This window comes from Quercus lobata, chromosome 8 (genome assembly GCF_001633185.2).
Source record: "Quercus lobata isolate SW786 chromosome 8, ValleyOak3.0 Primary Assembly, whole genome shotgun sequence".
Classification (NCBI taxonomy): domain Eukaryota; kingdom Viridiplantae; phylum Streptophyta; class Magnoliopsida; order Fagales; family Fagaceae; genus Quercus; species Quercus lobata.
Genome location: NC_044911.1, coordinates 3,656,678 through 3,672,356, shown reverse-complemented (window position 1 = coordinate 3,672,356; position 15,679 = coordinate 3,656,678). Strand labels below are relative to the sequence as shown.

The window sequence follows — 15,679 nt, the reverse complement described above, 5'->3', positions numbered from 1 at the left end:
AGGGTTACAATCTAAAAATGCTTGAATTACTAAGTAAAATTATAATTACTTTACTTACAACCCAAGTAATGTTAAAATTACTTTACTTCAATCCAAGTAGAATTAGATGCAATCAATATGAATTACAAATTTCGACCTTGATTAGATCTGAGCTTGATATCTGTAACGCATATCTTAAAAAACAAAAGAAGTGGTGGGAACACTTATCCAACGTTAGTGATGATAATAATTATCTTATAATATAATATTTTATAAATTATCTTATAATTCTGGTATACATACAGTGTGACTCAGTCACTTGTTCATGAGATAAATTGTGGATATATAAATGGATACACAAATATTTTTTCTAGTGAAAAGTACTCTCTAAAAGTCCCTGGTGTAGCCATGAAACTACAAGCCCACCTTTCTTAAGGCCTATAGGCCCATAATCTGGAGGCTTCCTCTTACCAAGCTTATTTCTTCTCATAACACCTCACAGCTATAAAGGGGAAATTAAAAGAATAAATGTCCAGCCAACTATGTTGTCCCATCTTCACTGCAAACATTATAGCAGCATGGTACCCGATGCCAACTGCATGCAAATGCTAGAGTGAATTAAACTTGAATCATTATAGTTTCTCAGCAATTGATGATCATTGAAAGTAAATACATAAACAAAAGTTGTGTATAACTCTAAGGGGTTAGTAACTTTTAGTCGTGTTCAAGTGTTAGGTGATAAATGAGATATTGGGTTTAAGTCTCGTATCCTTACCTTCACGTTCAAGGGATTTTTCATTTTAATTATTTAGTGTTTATGGGATGAAGGAAAAACACTTACCAAAATTGTAAGGTTGAATTTTATCAACCATCTTGTTGGCTTTATTCCGTGCCAAATTTGCTTGTATTTTAACAATTAATAACCCTATATTTAGGTGGGTAAGAGAGTTCGAAGAAATGTTCAAGATTGTGCAAAGAAGTAGGGACTTGCGACTGGATCTCGCGGGTGGCTTGTGGCTTGCGGCTTGCAAGCCGCCAGAAATTTGCACACGTGCCAAGCATGCTAGAAGCTGAAGAGTCGCGCCAGCTGTTGCACTACAAGACAAAAGTCCCAAGTTGGCCAGGCCATTAGCTCGCGGCTTGAACTCGCGACTCAACCCAGTCGCGAGGTCAAGTCGCCAAAACACCCTGTTTGGGAAAAACTGACTTTTCACATTCTTTCTCACCCTACTATATATATACCCTTATACCCACGATATTTAGAGAGGTTCCAGAGAGAAACCCTAGAGAAAAACAAGATTGATTCATCCACAATCTTCATATATAGACTCTTCAAATTCCTCTACTCTCTTCCCCTCCATTGTCAAATCCTTGAGAGGTACATTACCAAAACCTTTTCTCACCATACCCATATCTGTGAGGAGGTTATTTAGTGTTTGGGAAACAGTTAAAAAGAGACTAATTTCATATTGGTAGATGCTATGGTCAAGTAGCGGAATCCGGCAAGTTAAAGAAGAAATAGGTTCGGCGTAACCTCGTTGGAGTAAGAGCTTTGAGGGCTTAGGTACATTGGGTAGATTAGGCTTGGAGGGTCTTCTGCTGTTCATGTATCCCAACTATATTCTTTAGTGGATTGTTTACCGTTTGGAGGACGGCGGAGAGGTTTTACGCCGAGGGTTTCAGTTTCCTCTTCGATAACACATCAAGTGTTGTCCTTGTGTTTGCATCTATCTTCCCTTAATCTTTTCCATTTAATTTTTGTTGTGGATGTGATTTTATTTGGTTTATGTGCGCGCCGGAATTGAGACTATTGGGTTTAGCCTCACTTGGGCTCACAACTTATTTATAAGGTGGGTTTTAGGATTTCCTACTTTGGATCGTTCTCGGCACAGAGACTCAAAGTAATATCCTCTCTCCCTCCCTGAATAACTGTTTTTTCTCCTTTTTTCTCAACCCCCATTTCTTCCCCAACTTCTCCTATTTATAGCTCTAAGTTAGTGGGGAGATCATGATTACTGCCATTGTTAGTGCAATTGAAGGTCTAATATTATCTGTTGTAAGTGGATGTTTAGGTGAGAGTGGAATGCAGCAATTATGGCTTTGGAACTTGGTTCCAACTCAGGTTAATATACTCGGTAGTGATGTTTCCTGAACTGTCGAGCATCCTATGGTACGTCCGGACAAGACTTCCTTGTTTGTTCAGGAAATTTATGTCGAGCATCGGTTAGGGGTCGAGGCTCAAAACTCATAGTTTGTGAAAGTAGTTTCAAGCAGAATTTAAAGTAATGAGGTTGTGCCATTGGGCCTGAACCCAGGGCCCAATTGGGTATTGGGACCTCGATGCCGTACAAAAGTAATGGGGTCGTGCCGTTGGGCTTAAACCCAGGCCCAATTGGGTCTTGGGACCTCGGTGCTGTACATTAGCCCCCCCTTGATTCATACCCGGCTGTCGGGAAGAATCAAGGAACAGACCAAGCCTTTTGGTTTCGAAAGCCCTACGGCCAAGGACTCATGCGGTTATGGCTTCTCATTAATGCTCTTCTCAAAAGACGCGCTATTCCGAGGCGCCAGGTTTAGTTGTCATTATTGCCTGACGGTTCGTGAACCGAAGCGGCACGCATGTCGGTTATCTTTGGCATTCGTAGGGTCTTTCGTGAATCGTGCCCATTTATTGCTGATTAAACATTCCCATGCCCTCTTCTGCTCTTATAAATAGTTCTCTTTAGAACGTTCTTTCACTTTTTCACCTCTGATTTCTTGAGCATACTCTCTGCCGATCACTCCTTTGTGCGCTTACTCACTAGCCCAGAGTTCCTTTCTCCCTTAAAACCCAAAGTAAATTTTCTTCCCTTTCCTATTACTTCAACTTCTTTCTACGAGTTCCCTCTCACAGTATTAAATTTCAAAAATGGGTTACTTTTATCTCCTGGAGGCCCCTGCGGCTTTGACCACCTTTAGGCAGAAGTTTAATGTCCCCGGTGACGTGGAAGTGGCTTACTGCCACGAGAGCGAAATCTCTCTCCACCGAGGGCGTGGTACAACTTTTTTTCCTTTAATGGCAATTCTAGAGGGTGGGGTCAAGTTCCCCGTGGATCCTCTTTTGATTAACACACTTAGGTACTACGGGCTGTGTCCCAACCAACTTCTTCCCAACTTTTACCGGGTAGTTAGCTACGTTAGTAGATTGAATCAAACCTTTGATTTATAGTTAGATTACCATGACATTAACCACATGTATAGTCTCTGTGGGAACAAAACTTCCAACTATTACTTAAAAACTAGGGATAATCGAGTACGACTAATATCATGCCTACCTGATTCGAATAGGAACTTGGCCGGGGAGTTTGTTCGGGTGCTCGGCAACTAGTTTGCCGGGGAGGTCCCCTACCCTCTTTCATGGCATGAAGTAGGTTCGTATCAATCTCTGACTTAACCGTTTCCCCCTCTCCCCCCCTCTTTTATTTTCTTTTTACTGAAGTAGCTTTCCATTACTGGCTGTTGATATAGCATTTCGTTCTTTTACAGATGGCAAAGCGTTCGTTCCGGACATTAGAACAGTCCACGTCAGAGACTTAAATTTTATCCTCCGTTCCGAGGTATTCGTGCACTAGGACGGACAGCTCCGAGCCTCGCACCTGATCCTCGGAGTAGAACCCGTTTATTCCACCTGGCAGTCCTTTAAACAGGCACTGTTAGTTGACAGTCCACTTTTGTCATACATAGACGTTTGGTACGCAAATTTTCTGCTGCTAAAGCTTACGACTGGATAGGCAAGGGAGTTCGGAAAGCGCTACACCTGCTCGGACGAGCTAGCGCCTTTGCGGGACAAGTTTGTGGAACGCGTGTCTCGGCGTCTTCGAGAGTTAGCTCACGAGGCTATTCAAGAAGAAGCCCTTGTTCAAGAGCCCGCTCAGCCCGAGAACCCCGTTGAACCCGAGGCCCTTGTTGCGGAAGTCGAGCATCTTGCACTTGAAGCAACAAACTTGTCGGCTACCGATACCCTTCTCGACGAAGACATGGTGACCAGGAAGGTTATGACTATCGATCGTTTCATGCCCGGTGTGCGGCAGACCACTTAGCCCCCACCCTCTCAGAGTCGAAGCCAGGTGCCTCCCCCTCCACCCCCTCCTCAAGCTGGACGAGCCCGGAAAAGGCAGAGGGCTACTGATCAACCATCCATGAGTTCGGGAGACGTAGCCACTCAGACTCCTCCCCGACCAACAGGAGGTATCGTTATTCATGAGCTGCAAACCCAGGTCGGGCCGGGTGTTGCGTCCTCCTCCTAAGCCGTGCCAGCGTGGAAGCCTAAGTTTTTGCTGGCTGGCAAGCCTCTGCCCTCAACTGCCTGTATGCGGATGTGGGAGAAAGGTGAGGGGGGTCGCATTGCTCAGACCCTGGCCACAGGTCTTCTTCTTCCTGATGACGTACATGCTTTTGAGGACGGGTCGGAGGAGTCCGTGGGACGCCGGTTAGAGTGGCATACTATCGCGGTAACTCTTTGTTTGTCTATTATTTACCATTCATTTCTTTTCATTTCCGTACTAATTTCTGTGTTTGTCAGGCTGCTCAATTGGCTCATATCCTGGTTGGTCGTGCAAAGGATCTTGCCGAAGAGGTTGATTGTGAGAGGGGGGCATAGAAGTCAGCTGCCAAAACGGCGAAGGAAAAACTGAAGGCAGCTGATTCTGCCGAGAAGAAGGCTGCTGCTGCGGAGAAGAATAGAGCGTTGGTGGAGAAGAGGTGCGCAGAGCTCTTGGCTAAGCAGAACGAAACAGACGTCAAGCTAGTTAAAGCAATTAGCCTGAACGCATCCCAAGCCGAGGAACTCACCGACCTGAGGGCGGCTTTGGAGGCTTGTGAGCAAAAATGGTAAAACGAAGGGTTTGCCGATGCCGAGAAATCTGCGGAACCGGTGGTGGACCAAGCTCGAAGGCTGGGTTTTGAGGCAGGGTGGTTTGCCGCCCTGCAAGCTTTGGGTGTTCTTGAGGATTCCCCCCTGAGAGACCCCGGCCAGATTCCCTTTCCGAGCCCCGTTACTGCCGTGTAGGATCCCCCAATGCCTGTTGAGGAGGAAGAAACAGTAAGCATGAGGGAGCTGGTAGAACAGATCGATGCTCATGCAGAGCCAAATGAGATGGAAGCCACCAGCATCCTGAATGTACAAGACCTGCTCGGTGAGGACCTGCATTTTCCCGTGACCGACCAGCAGCAACCTAAAGCAACAGATCCGACTAGACCCTCCACCTGACTAAGTTACTTGCCGTCCAGCTCTTTTTATGCTTTTACTTCTTTTTACTGCATTTTTTCTATCTCTTTTTTTTTTTTTTTTTATTGGTAAATTTGCCTACGTCACCGGGTTGTGGTCACTGAACAATTTCCTTATTTCGCAGGGATGACCCGTAAACGGTTGCCGAGTTTTGGCGATGAGACATTAATTCTGCTTTCAATTCTGCTTTTAACTTTTTGAATGACCTTCTATTCATTGTGTGTTTGCTTGAATTATGTCTGCGAGCACTTCACTTTGACCCTCGGTGCTGTCTTTCTTTATCTATTTTTGTCGTTATTTATTCTGTCGCATGTTTGGCCGGGAGCTGCCTGCACGGTGGGTTAAATCGTGCCCCAATATATCGCGTTCATACAACGTGTTTTAGTTTTCCTGACTGTAAGTGGCATGATGCCTCAAAACCTGGTGCACAGTTCTCCCCTGCTCGGCGATTTTGGATGATCCGAGAATGAAATTGCAGACGTTAGTATTTGTAGGGGTGTTAAGGTTTCCATCTACTCGGCGATTTTGATCGAACCGAGAATGAGGCTTCTGTCGTTAGGTTTTTTTTTTTTTTTTTTTTTTTTTTTTTTTGTAACGATAAGGTTTCCACCTACTCGTGCATTTTGATCGAATCGAGGATGAGGCTTATGTCTTTTTTTTTTTTTTTTTGTAACGATAAGGTTTCCACCTGCTCGGCGATTTTGATCGAACCGAGGATGAGGCTTCTGTCCTTAAGTTTTTTTTTTTGTAACGATAAGGTTTCCACCTGCTCGGCGATTTTGATCGAACCGAGGATGAGGCTATTTTTTTTTGTTGGTAATGATAAGGTTTCCACCTGCTCGGCGATTTTGATCGAACCGAGGATGAGGTTTCTATCCTTAGAGGTTTTTTTTTTTTGTGGTAACGATAAGGTTTCCACTTGCTCGGTGATTTTGATCGAATCAAGAATGAGGCTTCTCTCCTTAGAGTTTTTTTTTTTTTTTTTTTTTTTTTTTTTTTTTTTGTATCGATAAAGGTTTCCATCTGCTCGGTGATTTTGATCGAACTGAGGATGAAGCTTCTGTCCTTAGAGTTTTTTTTTTTTTTTTTTTTTTTGGGTAACGATAAGGTTTCCACTTGCTCGGCTATTTTGATCGAACCGAGAATGAGGCTTCTGTCCTTAGAGTTTTTTTTTTTTTTTTTGGGTACAAAATATGCAATTTACTTAAAGTGCAATGACGGAATCGAAAACAACTTAGACAAGTAACTTCATCATTAACTTGATTTTAGTGAAGTACAAGATTTCGACTTACATTCCAGTGTATGGATGGTCACGGATAAAACTTCTTTAAGTTGTGGACATTCCATAGCCGGGGAGCGGCCTCTTGTCAAGGCCTTCCAGGTAGTAAGCCCCCGCGCCTGCAATGGCGGTAACTCTGTACGGTCCCTCCCACGTTTGAGCAAGCTTCCCTGTAACTACGTCTCGCATGTTTCCCACGACCTTCCTCAGCACCAAGTCCCCAGCGCTGAATTCTCACCCCTTTATATCTCAGTTGTATCTTTGGGCAAGTCTCTGTTGATACTCCGTGAGCCGTATGGTTGCTGCCTCCCGGCATTCTTCTAACCAGTCCAAGTGCTCCATCATTAAATCGGTGTTCTGGACAGGGTCAAATCCTGCGACCCGTGCACTGCACAGGCTCACTTCGGTCGGTATCACGACCTCTGCCCCATATGTCAAGGAGAAAGGGGTCTCACCCGTGGATCTTCTGGGAGTTGTATAGTAAACCCACAAAACGTTAGGTAGCTCTTCAACCCACCTCCCCTTTGCCCCATCCAACCTTCTCTTTAACCCGTTCAAAATTGTCTTGTTCACTGCCTCAGCTTGGCCGTTGCTTTGAGGGTATGCCGGAGTAGAATACTTGTTCTTAATGCTGAGATCGCTGCAGAAGGCCTGGAAACCTTTGCTATCAAACTGTAGCCCATTGTTTGATATCAATGAGTCCGGCACCCCAAACCTTGTGACTATGTTTTTCCATATAAACTTTTTCACGTCGATATCCCGGATATTGGCCAAAGCCTCGTCTTTCGCCCACTTTGTGAAATAATCGACTACCACCAATACGAACCGGGGGTTACCTGTTGCTCGGGGAAAAGGGCCAAGGATGTCCAACCCCCATTGTGCAAATGGCCATAGACTGCTGACGGGGTTTAGACGACCTGCTGGCTGATGGATCAGAGGGGCATATTTTTGGCATTGTTCACACCTCCGGACATATTCCGCAGCATCCTTTTGCATCTATAGCCACCAAAACCCATGGGTCATCGCCTTGTGTGCTTAAGACCGCCCCCCAACATGGCCACCACACACTCCGTCATGCAGCTCGGTCAGAAGTTCATTTACTTTTTCGTGATGTAGGCATAAAAGGTACAGGCCTGCGAAAGACCTCCGGTACAATTTGCGATCTGCCGACAGCCAATATCGGGGAGCCACTCGACGAATCTTTTTAGCCTCCTTTTCATCGTCCGGAACTTTATCCTCGGCTAGGAAATCTATGATCGGGTTCATCCAGCATGGATTGGCTATTGATACCACGGCCACCTCAACCCCGGCCAGGTTACAATCATTTTTCATATCGATACTTAGCTCCCTTATAAGTTCTATTTTGACGAGCCGAGGAATCTCCTCGGTAGTAGACGAGGCTAACGTGGCTAGCGAGTCGGCATGTCTGTTTTGTGCCCGACCTACCTGGGCCACCTTCACTGTCCCAAACTTGCTAATGATTTGCTTAGTTATGCTCAGCTAAGCTTTCATCCGAGAGTCCCGAGCTTCAAAGTTTCCTAGGATTTGATAAACAACCAGCCGAGAGTCTGAATAAATCTCCACATCCTTCGTGCCCAGATGCAATACAGCCCTCAATCCGACTAGAAAGGCCTCGTATTCGGCTTCGTTGTTTGAGGCTTTGAATCCTAATCTGAAGGAATGTTCTAGTCGTATGCCCTCCAGGGTGGTTATGACAATACCGACTCCAGCCCCCATAGCATTCGAAGCACCGTCTACAAACACCTTCAACGGACGACTTTCTGCATTACAGATTATCTTCCCGTCATTCTTAGGGGTAAATTTTGCAATGAAATCAGCAAGAACCTATCCTTTCACCAAGCTTCGCGGTCGGTACCTTATGTCGAACGAACCCAACCGAGTTCCCCACTTGGCTATTCGGCCCGTGAAGTTTGATCTTTTTAACAATGACTGCAGGGGATACTCAGTGAGGACGAACACAGTATGAGCTTGAAAGTAATGCGGCAACTTTCTCGTGGCATGCACCAGTGCCAACACTAACTTCTCTAGGGGCAGATATCTCGTCTCGGCATCAACTAAGGTTTTGCTTATGTAATACACCGGCTGCTGCACTCCTCGGTCTTTTAGCAACACAGCACTCACGACGTGGTTGGACACTGAGAGGTACATAAACAAATCCTCTCCGGACTCCAGAGCCGTTAACATGGGAGCTTGTGCCAAGTATTCCTTCAGATCACGAAAAGCCTTGTCACATTCCTCATCCCACTGAAACCCCTTCCACTTCTTCAGAAGTTGATAAAATGGTTTGCAGCGATCAGCAAATTTGGAGATGAATCGGTTTAGGGCGGTTAACATCCCGGTTAGCACTTGTACTTCCTTGGGATTGCTCGGCGGTTTGAGACGATTCACGACCTCTATCTAGTCGGGATTGGCCTCTATCCCCCGAGTAGAAATCAGATATCCCAAGAACTTGCCAACCCCCACACCGAAAGTACACTTCTCGGCGTTCAGGTGCAACTTATGCTGCCAAAGTATCTCGAATACTCCCTGAATATCTTCCGTATGTTGCGACTCCTGTTTGCTCTGTACCACCATATCGTCAATGTATACTTCTACTGTGCACCCAATTTTCTCTCTGAACATCCTCGTCATCATCCGCTAGTAAGTGGCTCCGGCATTCTTCAACCCAAATGGCATGACTTCATAGTGATAGTTTGCACCAGGGGAGATAAATGTTGTCTTTTCTCGGTCCTCAGGCGCCAAGGCGATCTAGTGATACCCCTGGAAAGCATCTAAGAAGCTCATCCTCGGGTGCCTATATGTGGCATCTACTAATTGATCAATCTTGGGCATTGGGAACGGATCTTTAGGACATGCCCGATTTAAGTCTGTGAAATCCACACAAACTCTCCATTTACCGTTCTTTTTCTTTACTACCACCGTATTTGCTAACCATTTCGGGAAGAATACTTCTCTTATCACTCATGCCTCCTTCAGCCTCTGGACTTCCAAGTTTACCGCATCAACATGCTCCTTCGATGCTCTTCTCGGTTTTTGTTTTTTCAGGGGGAATGATGGGTCCATGTTAAGCTTATGGACAATGAACTCGGGATCTACGTCGGCCACTTCATACGGACTCCAAGCAAAAACATCCACATTCTGCAAAATGAATAACAACATCTCTACCTTTTCTTGGTCATTCATGCTCGTGCTTATCTGGAAATACCTGTCAGTGTCTGGAAAGATTCTAACCTTCAAAACCTCCTCGGCACCATCCGCCCCTGTTTCTCCTCGAGGCTTCTGTAATTGCTATAAAGTTTCTCTTTCGGTGGTTTCTGTTTGTCCAACCTGTTCGCCCTTCCACCTGACCGCAGCGACAAGACACTGCTTAGCCACTCGTTGGTTCCCTCGTACCACGGCGACTTCATACTCGGTGGGAAATTTAACTTTCACGTGCAGGGTGGACGGAACAGCCTTCATTGCGTGAATCCACGGCCTTCCCAGGATTGCAGTGTACGACGAGAATGATCGGACTACTATGAAGGTCACGATTACTTCCTTGCCTTCCATGTCCACTGAGAGAGAAATCTGACCTTCGGGGATCACGACTCTTCCGTCAAACAAGACCAGCGGCGTATCATATTTCACCAAGTCATGGCTCTTCAATCCGAGCCCTTCGAACAAATCTGGGTACATTACGTCAGCTCCGCTTCCCTGGTCTATCATTACTCTTTTCACCAAGAACCCGCTTATCCGAGCTGTTACTACCAACACATCATCATGAGGTTGGATCGTCCCCTCCAAGTCTTCCTCGTCAAAACAGATTGTTAGCCAACCAACTTTCATCCTTTTCTCGGGTGATTCTCCCTCCGCGCAGGCCATTGTCAATACTCCCTTAGCTGTGGCTGCATCTCTCGGGGCAGCGTGGATGACTTCGATCACTCCCAGCGGGGGTGGGAGGGGATTCCTTTTCTGCTGAACACCCTGGCCGGCATCTCGGTCTACAAAATCCACTACGAACTCTTTCAGATACCCTGCTTTTACTAGTTGCCCGAGATGATCTTTTAATACCCGACACTGCTCGATGGTGTGCCTTTTATCCCTGTGGTATGTGCAGTACAAGTTTTGATTCCTCCGAGATGGGTCACCCCCCATCTTGTTCGGCCACCTGAAGAACGATTCGTTCTTAATCCGATCTAGAATTTTATGCACCGGCTCTTTGAACGTCACATTAACTCCTTCAATTTGCGCTTCTGATTCCTGCATCCTGAAATTTTTTTTCGATTTTACTAGAATAATGCCCTACCAAGATCTGCCGAGTAATGGGGCCTTCCCCTTATTCTACAGCCGATCATCTTCCAAACGCTTATACTCCTCAATGCGCCTCATAAGTTGCCTCATATCCTCGGGAGGTCTTTTCATCAGCGACTCCCGTAGTTCAAAATCCTCGGGGAGCCCCATCCTGAAGGTGCTTGCCGCTATCTTCTCATTTCTCCCACCGATCTCGTTGTATAGTTCCTAGTACCGATTAGTGTAACTCCGAAGGGTTTCACCGACCCTTATCTTTATGGAAAGTAGCACATCCACCGATTGTGGCACTTGGCTGTGTGTCACGAATCTATTGGCGAACTCTTGGATCAGCTCGGTGAAACTGCGAATGGAACCTTTTCGTAACCCATTGAACCATCTCATGGCCGTGGAGCCGAGACTAGAGGGGAATACCTTACACATCAGCACATCATTGTGTGCATGCAAGGACATCATATGGATATAATGATTGACATGCTCCACAGGATCCGTTTTCCCATCGTAGGAATTGAATGGTGGTCATGTAAATCGACTCGGCATAGGGGCCCGTTCAATTTCATCGGAGAATGGTGACTGAGCAGCCCTTCGTATGGCTCGACTCATGGCGTCCATGGCAGCATTGTGGGGTCGTCGTTCCTCTGGTGAATCTGAGCCTCGATCGTCGTATCCGCGCGAACGTGAACGGTTCCGGTGATAACGTGTCTCTCGGGAGTGTGAGTGGTTCCTACGCCGGCGTGATTCTCGGGAGAGTGACCGGTCCTGGAATCGTTGGGGACTAGATTGGCTAGAGCTCTCTTCGCCTCGATTTCCCATGCTATCATCTCTCCTTTGTCGGTGGTTTCGATCCCTTTCCTGGTGTCGACCCCTTGCTTCCAACTCTAGATCCATTACCAGTTTGCGTAACCGCTCCAGCTCTCGGTCCCTATCATCACGCTGCCTGTGTCTCAAGGCACCCGACATGGTTCGGTGAGTCTGGTCTGATCCCTCTCCCAGGCCAGATTCTTCTTCTCCTCGCAGACGCTCCCTATCCTCACGCCCTTTCTCTCTTCTTTCCCGCCATGTGGAACCCCGAGAAAATCCTATCGAACCGCTTTGGGCGCGCCCTCCCGAACGCCCCTCGGACATTTCCCTCGTTTGAGTCTCAGTCGAACCACAGCTTCATAGCAGAGCCCCACGATAGGCGCCAATTGTGCGCGCCGGAAATGAGACTATTGGGCTTAGCCTCACTTAGGCTCACAACTTATTTATAAGGTGGGCTTTAGGATTTCCTACTTTGGGTCGTTCTCGGCATAGAGACTCAAAGTAATATCCTCTCTCCCTCCCTGAATAACTGTTTTTTCTCCTTTTTTCTCAACCCCCATTTCTTCCCCAACTTCTCCTATTTATAGCTCTAAGTTAGTGGTGAGATCATGATTTCTGCCATTGTTAGTGCAATTGAAAGTCCAATATTATCTGTTGTAAGTGGATGTTTAGGTGAGAGTGGAATGCAGCGATTATGGCTTTGGAACTTGGTTCCAACTTAAGTTAATATGCTCGGTAGTGATGTTTCCTGAACTGCCGAGCATTCTATGGTACGTCTGGACAAGACTTCCTTGTTTGTTCGGGAAATTTATGCCGAGCATTGGTTAGGGGTCGAGGCTCAAAACTCGTAGTTTGTGAAGGTAGTTTCAAGCAGAATTTAAAGTAATGGGGCCGTGCCATTAGGCCTGAACCCAGGGCCCAATTGGGTCTTAGGACCTTGGTGCCATACAAAAGTAATGAGGTCGTGCCATTGGGCCTGAACCTAGGGCCTAATTGGGTCTTGGGATCTCGGTGTCGTACAGTTTAGATTGTTTATCAATTCTGTATTAAGTTTATGTTCATATTCCGCATATTAATTGTTTGATATTAAGTTTGAATTGGTAATTTATAAATTGGGGGTCTAAACGTTCAAGGTGTTTTATACACTTACTGAACTTTCAAAAATGTTAATAAAGTGTTTCAACTTTCGAGAGCTTACATATTGATTCCTCTGAAGACATGAAGTATTATGTTTTTTTATTTCTTATTTTTCATGGGACCTACTAGTGAAAAACTTGTTTTTTTTTTTTTTTTTTTTTTTTTTTTTTTTTTTTTAATACCCAAAAAATGTGAGAATGAAAGCAAATTACAAAAACAATTTTTTGGCATTTTCATCTTTAGCAAAATGAGTTCAATGGCATTTTCGTAAACAGAACTTAAGGTTGTGGGAAAAGATTGTGAGCATAACAATGAGAAAAGTAACTTTTTTTATATGAAAAATCAAGTGCCAAATGGAATATTCAATGTTTTTTGTTATCAGATTCAGAAAATGTATACAAAATATGAAAATAAAAACAAAATATGAGTTCTTGGAAGAACCAATCAAGGTACACCCACCTTAGTATAATAAATATATATATATATATATGTATTCATGAAACTTGCAATATGCAAATAATCCAAAAACACGTATTCATGAAACTTGCAATATGCAAATAATCCACAAACACAATAAAGACACGAGTAACTTTTTGATACCATTGTTAGAACTTGTTTGTTATTATGTACAATATAGTTATAATGAACAACTTGACTTTTGTCTTAAAAGTAAAAACACAAAATAAAATCTGTAGATCCTAAGTGGATGACACCAAAGACACACTGCACTAACAAGACACCTAGTCCCTATTAATTTGCAGAAGATAAGACAATTAAAGAAAAATACAACAGTTTATCAAAAACAAAACTAGTGTAAGGAGAAAAAAAAAGTTTATTTATAACTGGATAAAGAACAAAGAATCATTTCACTGCTACAAGATTATGAAAATCTTAATAAGTGTGTTTGGATTTTTTTTTTTCCAGTAATTTCTTAACTAATTTATTTATGTACAGTATTTTAAAAATTCATTAATCTTTTAAGTATAATTATACTTTTATCAACTTTTTAACAAATAAACATTTCAATCAAAAAAAAAAAAAAAATTCAAGTGCACACTTTATATATAGAATTTCAACCTATGAAATTTTTTTATAAGAGAACAAGAGACTTTCTGCACACCAATTAAACAACATCTTTAAGTTATAAAAGCAAACATTGTTGTGATATTTTATTTCATTTTTTGAGAACATTGTTACGGTAGTTGAGTGGTAAGTGCTTGTACCTCTAGACAGGTTGTGCATTTATATATTGCTAAATGTTTGCCAGTACTCTCCTTGTTGGCATCCATAGTAGTACTAATATATACTTTCTTTCTTTTTTTTAGGGCCTATAGTTGTATATATGATTGATACATAGATTGTAATATATCATGAATGGTATGCGTTCATAAAAATAAAAAAAATCATGAATGATATGCTTTCCATTGCTGCGCATTTCATCAACATTTCATCATCATCAACACCAAAATACTCTTCCCAAAAAATATACCTTTCGGCATTTGTCTTTTGAGAAAAGTTTTGCTGCATACTTGTATACAACAATTAGGGTATATTTGGTACACTGAATGTAGATTACAACATGAATGGTAATCTTTATTACCATGAATAAAATATGTTGTAATGGAATAACTAAACACATTCATTAGTTTGGTTGTAAGTTGTAACATTAGAATAAAACTTATGATCTATTTTAAAAAATATCTCATTCATACGATTATATTTCCTAGAAAATAATATATTTTAAATTTTAGAGAGATGAGTTATTTTTTAATGATTTTTTATTTCCATAATTGTTAGGTGGATATGGAAAGTTTATTTATTTGGAAATATATTAGTGTTGGAAATTATTATATCTACTAAGGAATAACTATTACAACCCTTTTAGAGAGGAATAGTTATTCTTCATTTTAAAGAATAGCTATTCATAAGAAATAACTATTCCCTGTAATAAAAACATAACCAAACTATTGAATAACTAAACTATAGGAATAACTATTACATTACAGTATCTATTACAATCTACCAAACGTGCCCTTAGTTCATATAGGATTATGTGACAGCAAAAAGAAAATGATAAGTATTTAAAGGTTCACCTAATCATATGCATTATACATGATCTCTACACACATGTTTTTTTTTTACTGCCACATAACCTATTATGCAGTATTTGTTGCATATAAGTATGAAACAAAACATTTTCCTCGTTTTTGCAAGAATTAAACTTCCTTGTTATGAGCTCATTAGATTAAGTATATCTAGCATGTAATGTGGTATACTTTGTTATTCAATCAAAGATTAATATCGATTGGTGTTTCTATTTGTGAGATTTATTATATAAGATATAGCACAATTTTTTTTATTAAAGATTTACAAATTGTTATATTGATCAATTCCCTTAGATGATAGAAATAGAATTATCAATTATGTCCAAATTTGGTTTATTCAGGAGAATCTTATAATTTTTTTTAATTCAAAGATACCCCTTACAGTTTTTGTAATCTTAGTTCAAATTTTTTATAGGGACGTTATACTGTTAGATAAAATAAATTGCCAGCTAGTGAGATATCCACGTGATAGCCTTTCACATGTTTGTGTAAAAAATATATTAAAAGGATCTCATTAGAATATTCTTGTTCTTTAGACATTAAAGGCACTTTTGAAAGTAGATTCCGAATATTTTTAAGGGTCTCTACTCAGTCGTTGAGAATTTAAATTTTAAAATCTCAAGAATTATAATATAAACTACTGATTCTTGGCAATGCTTATTTTTATCAACTTATTTTATTATTCAGCTTATTTTTACTACTATTTATGGACCCTACTGCACTTTTTAATATTATTCATGGGTTCCACTGTACTATTTCAGTTAACTTTTACCTATCATTTTCAAAAAAAAAGTTAACTTTTAC

The 15,679-nt window shown here is 42.4% G+C and overlaps 1 protein-coding gene across 1 annotated transcript; it reads right to left on the bottom strand.

The window, feature by feature from the left end:
• Positions 1-11,351: 11,351 nt before the first annotated feature.
• Positions 11,352-11,792, bottom strand: LOC115956123 (splicing factor U2af large subunit B-like). Its single transcript, XM_031074595.1, has one exon. It carries the CDS (start codon positions 11,790-11,792, stop codon positions 11,352-11,354), a length of 441 nt encoding a protein of 146 aa, XP_030930455.1.
• Positions 11,793-15,679: the final 3,887 nt, after the last annotated feature.

Excerpts from the sequence above, each read along its gene's own strand:
- LOC115956123 (XM_031074595.1), bottom strand. The coding sequence starts at position 11,792 with ATGTCGGGTGCCTTGAGACACAGGCAGCGTGATGATAGGGACCGAGAG.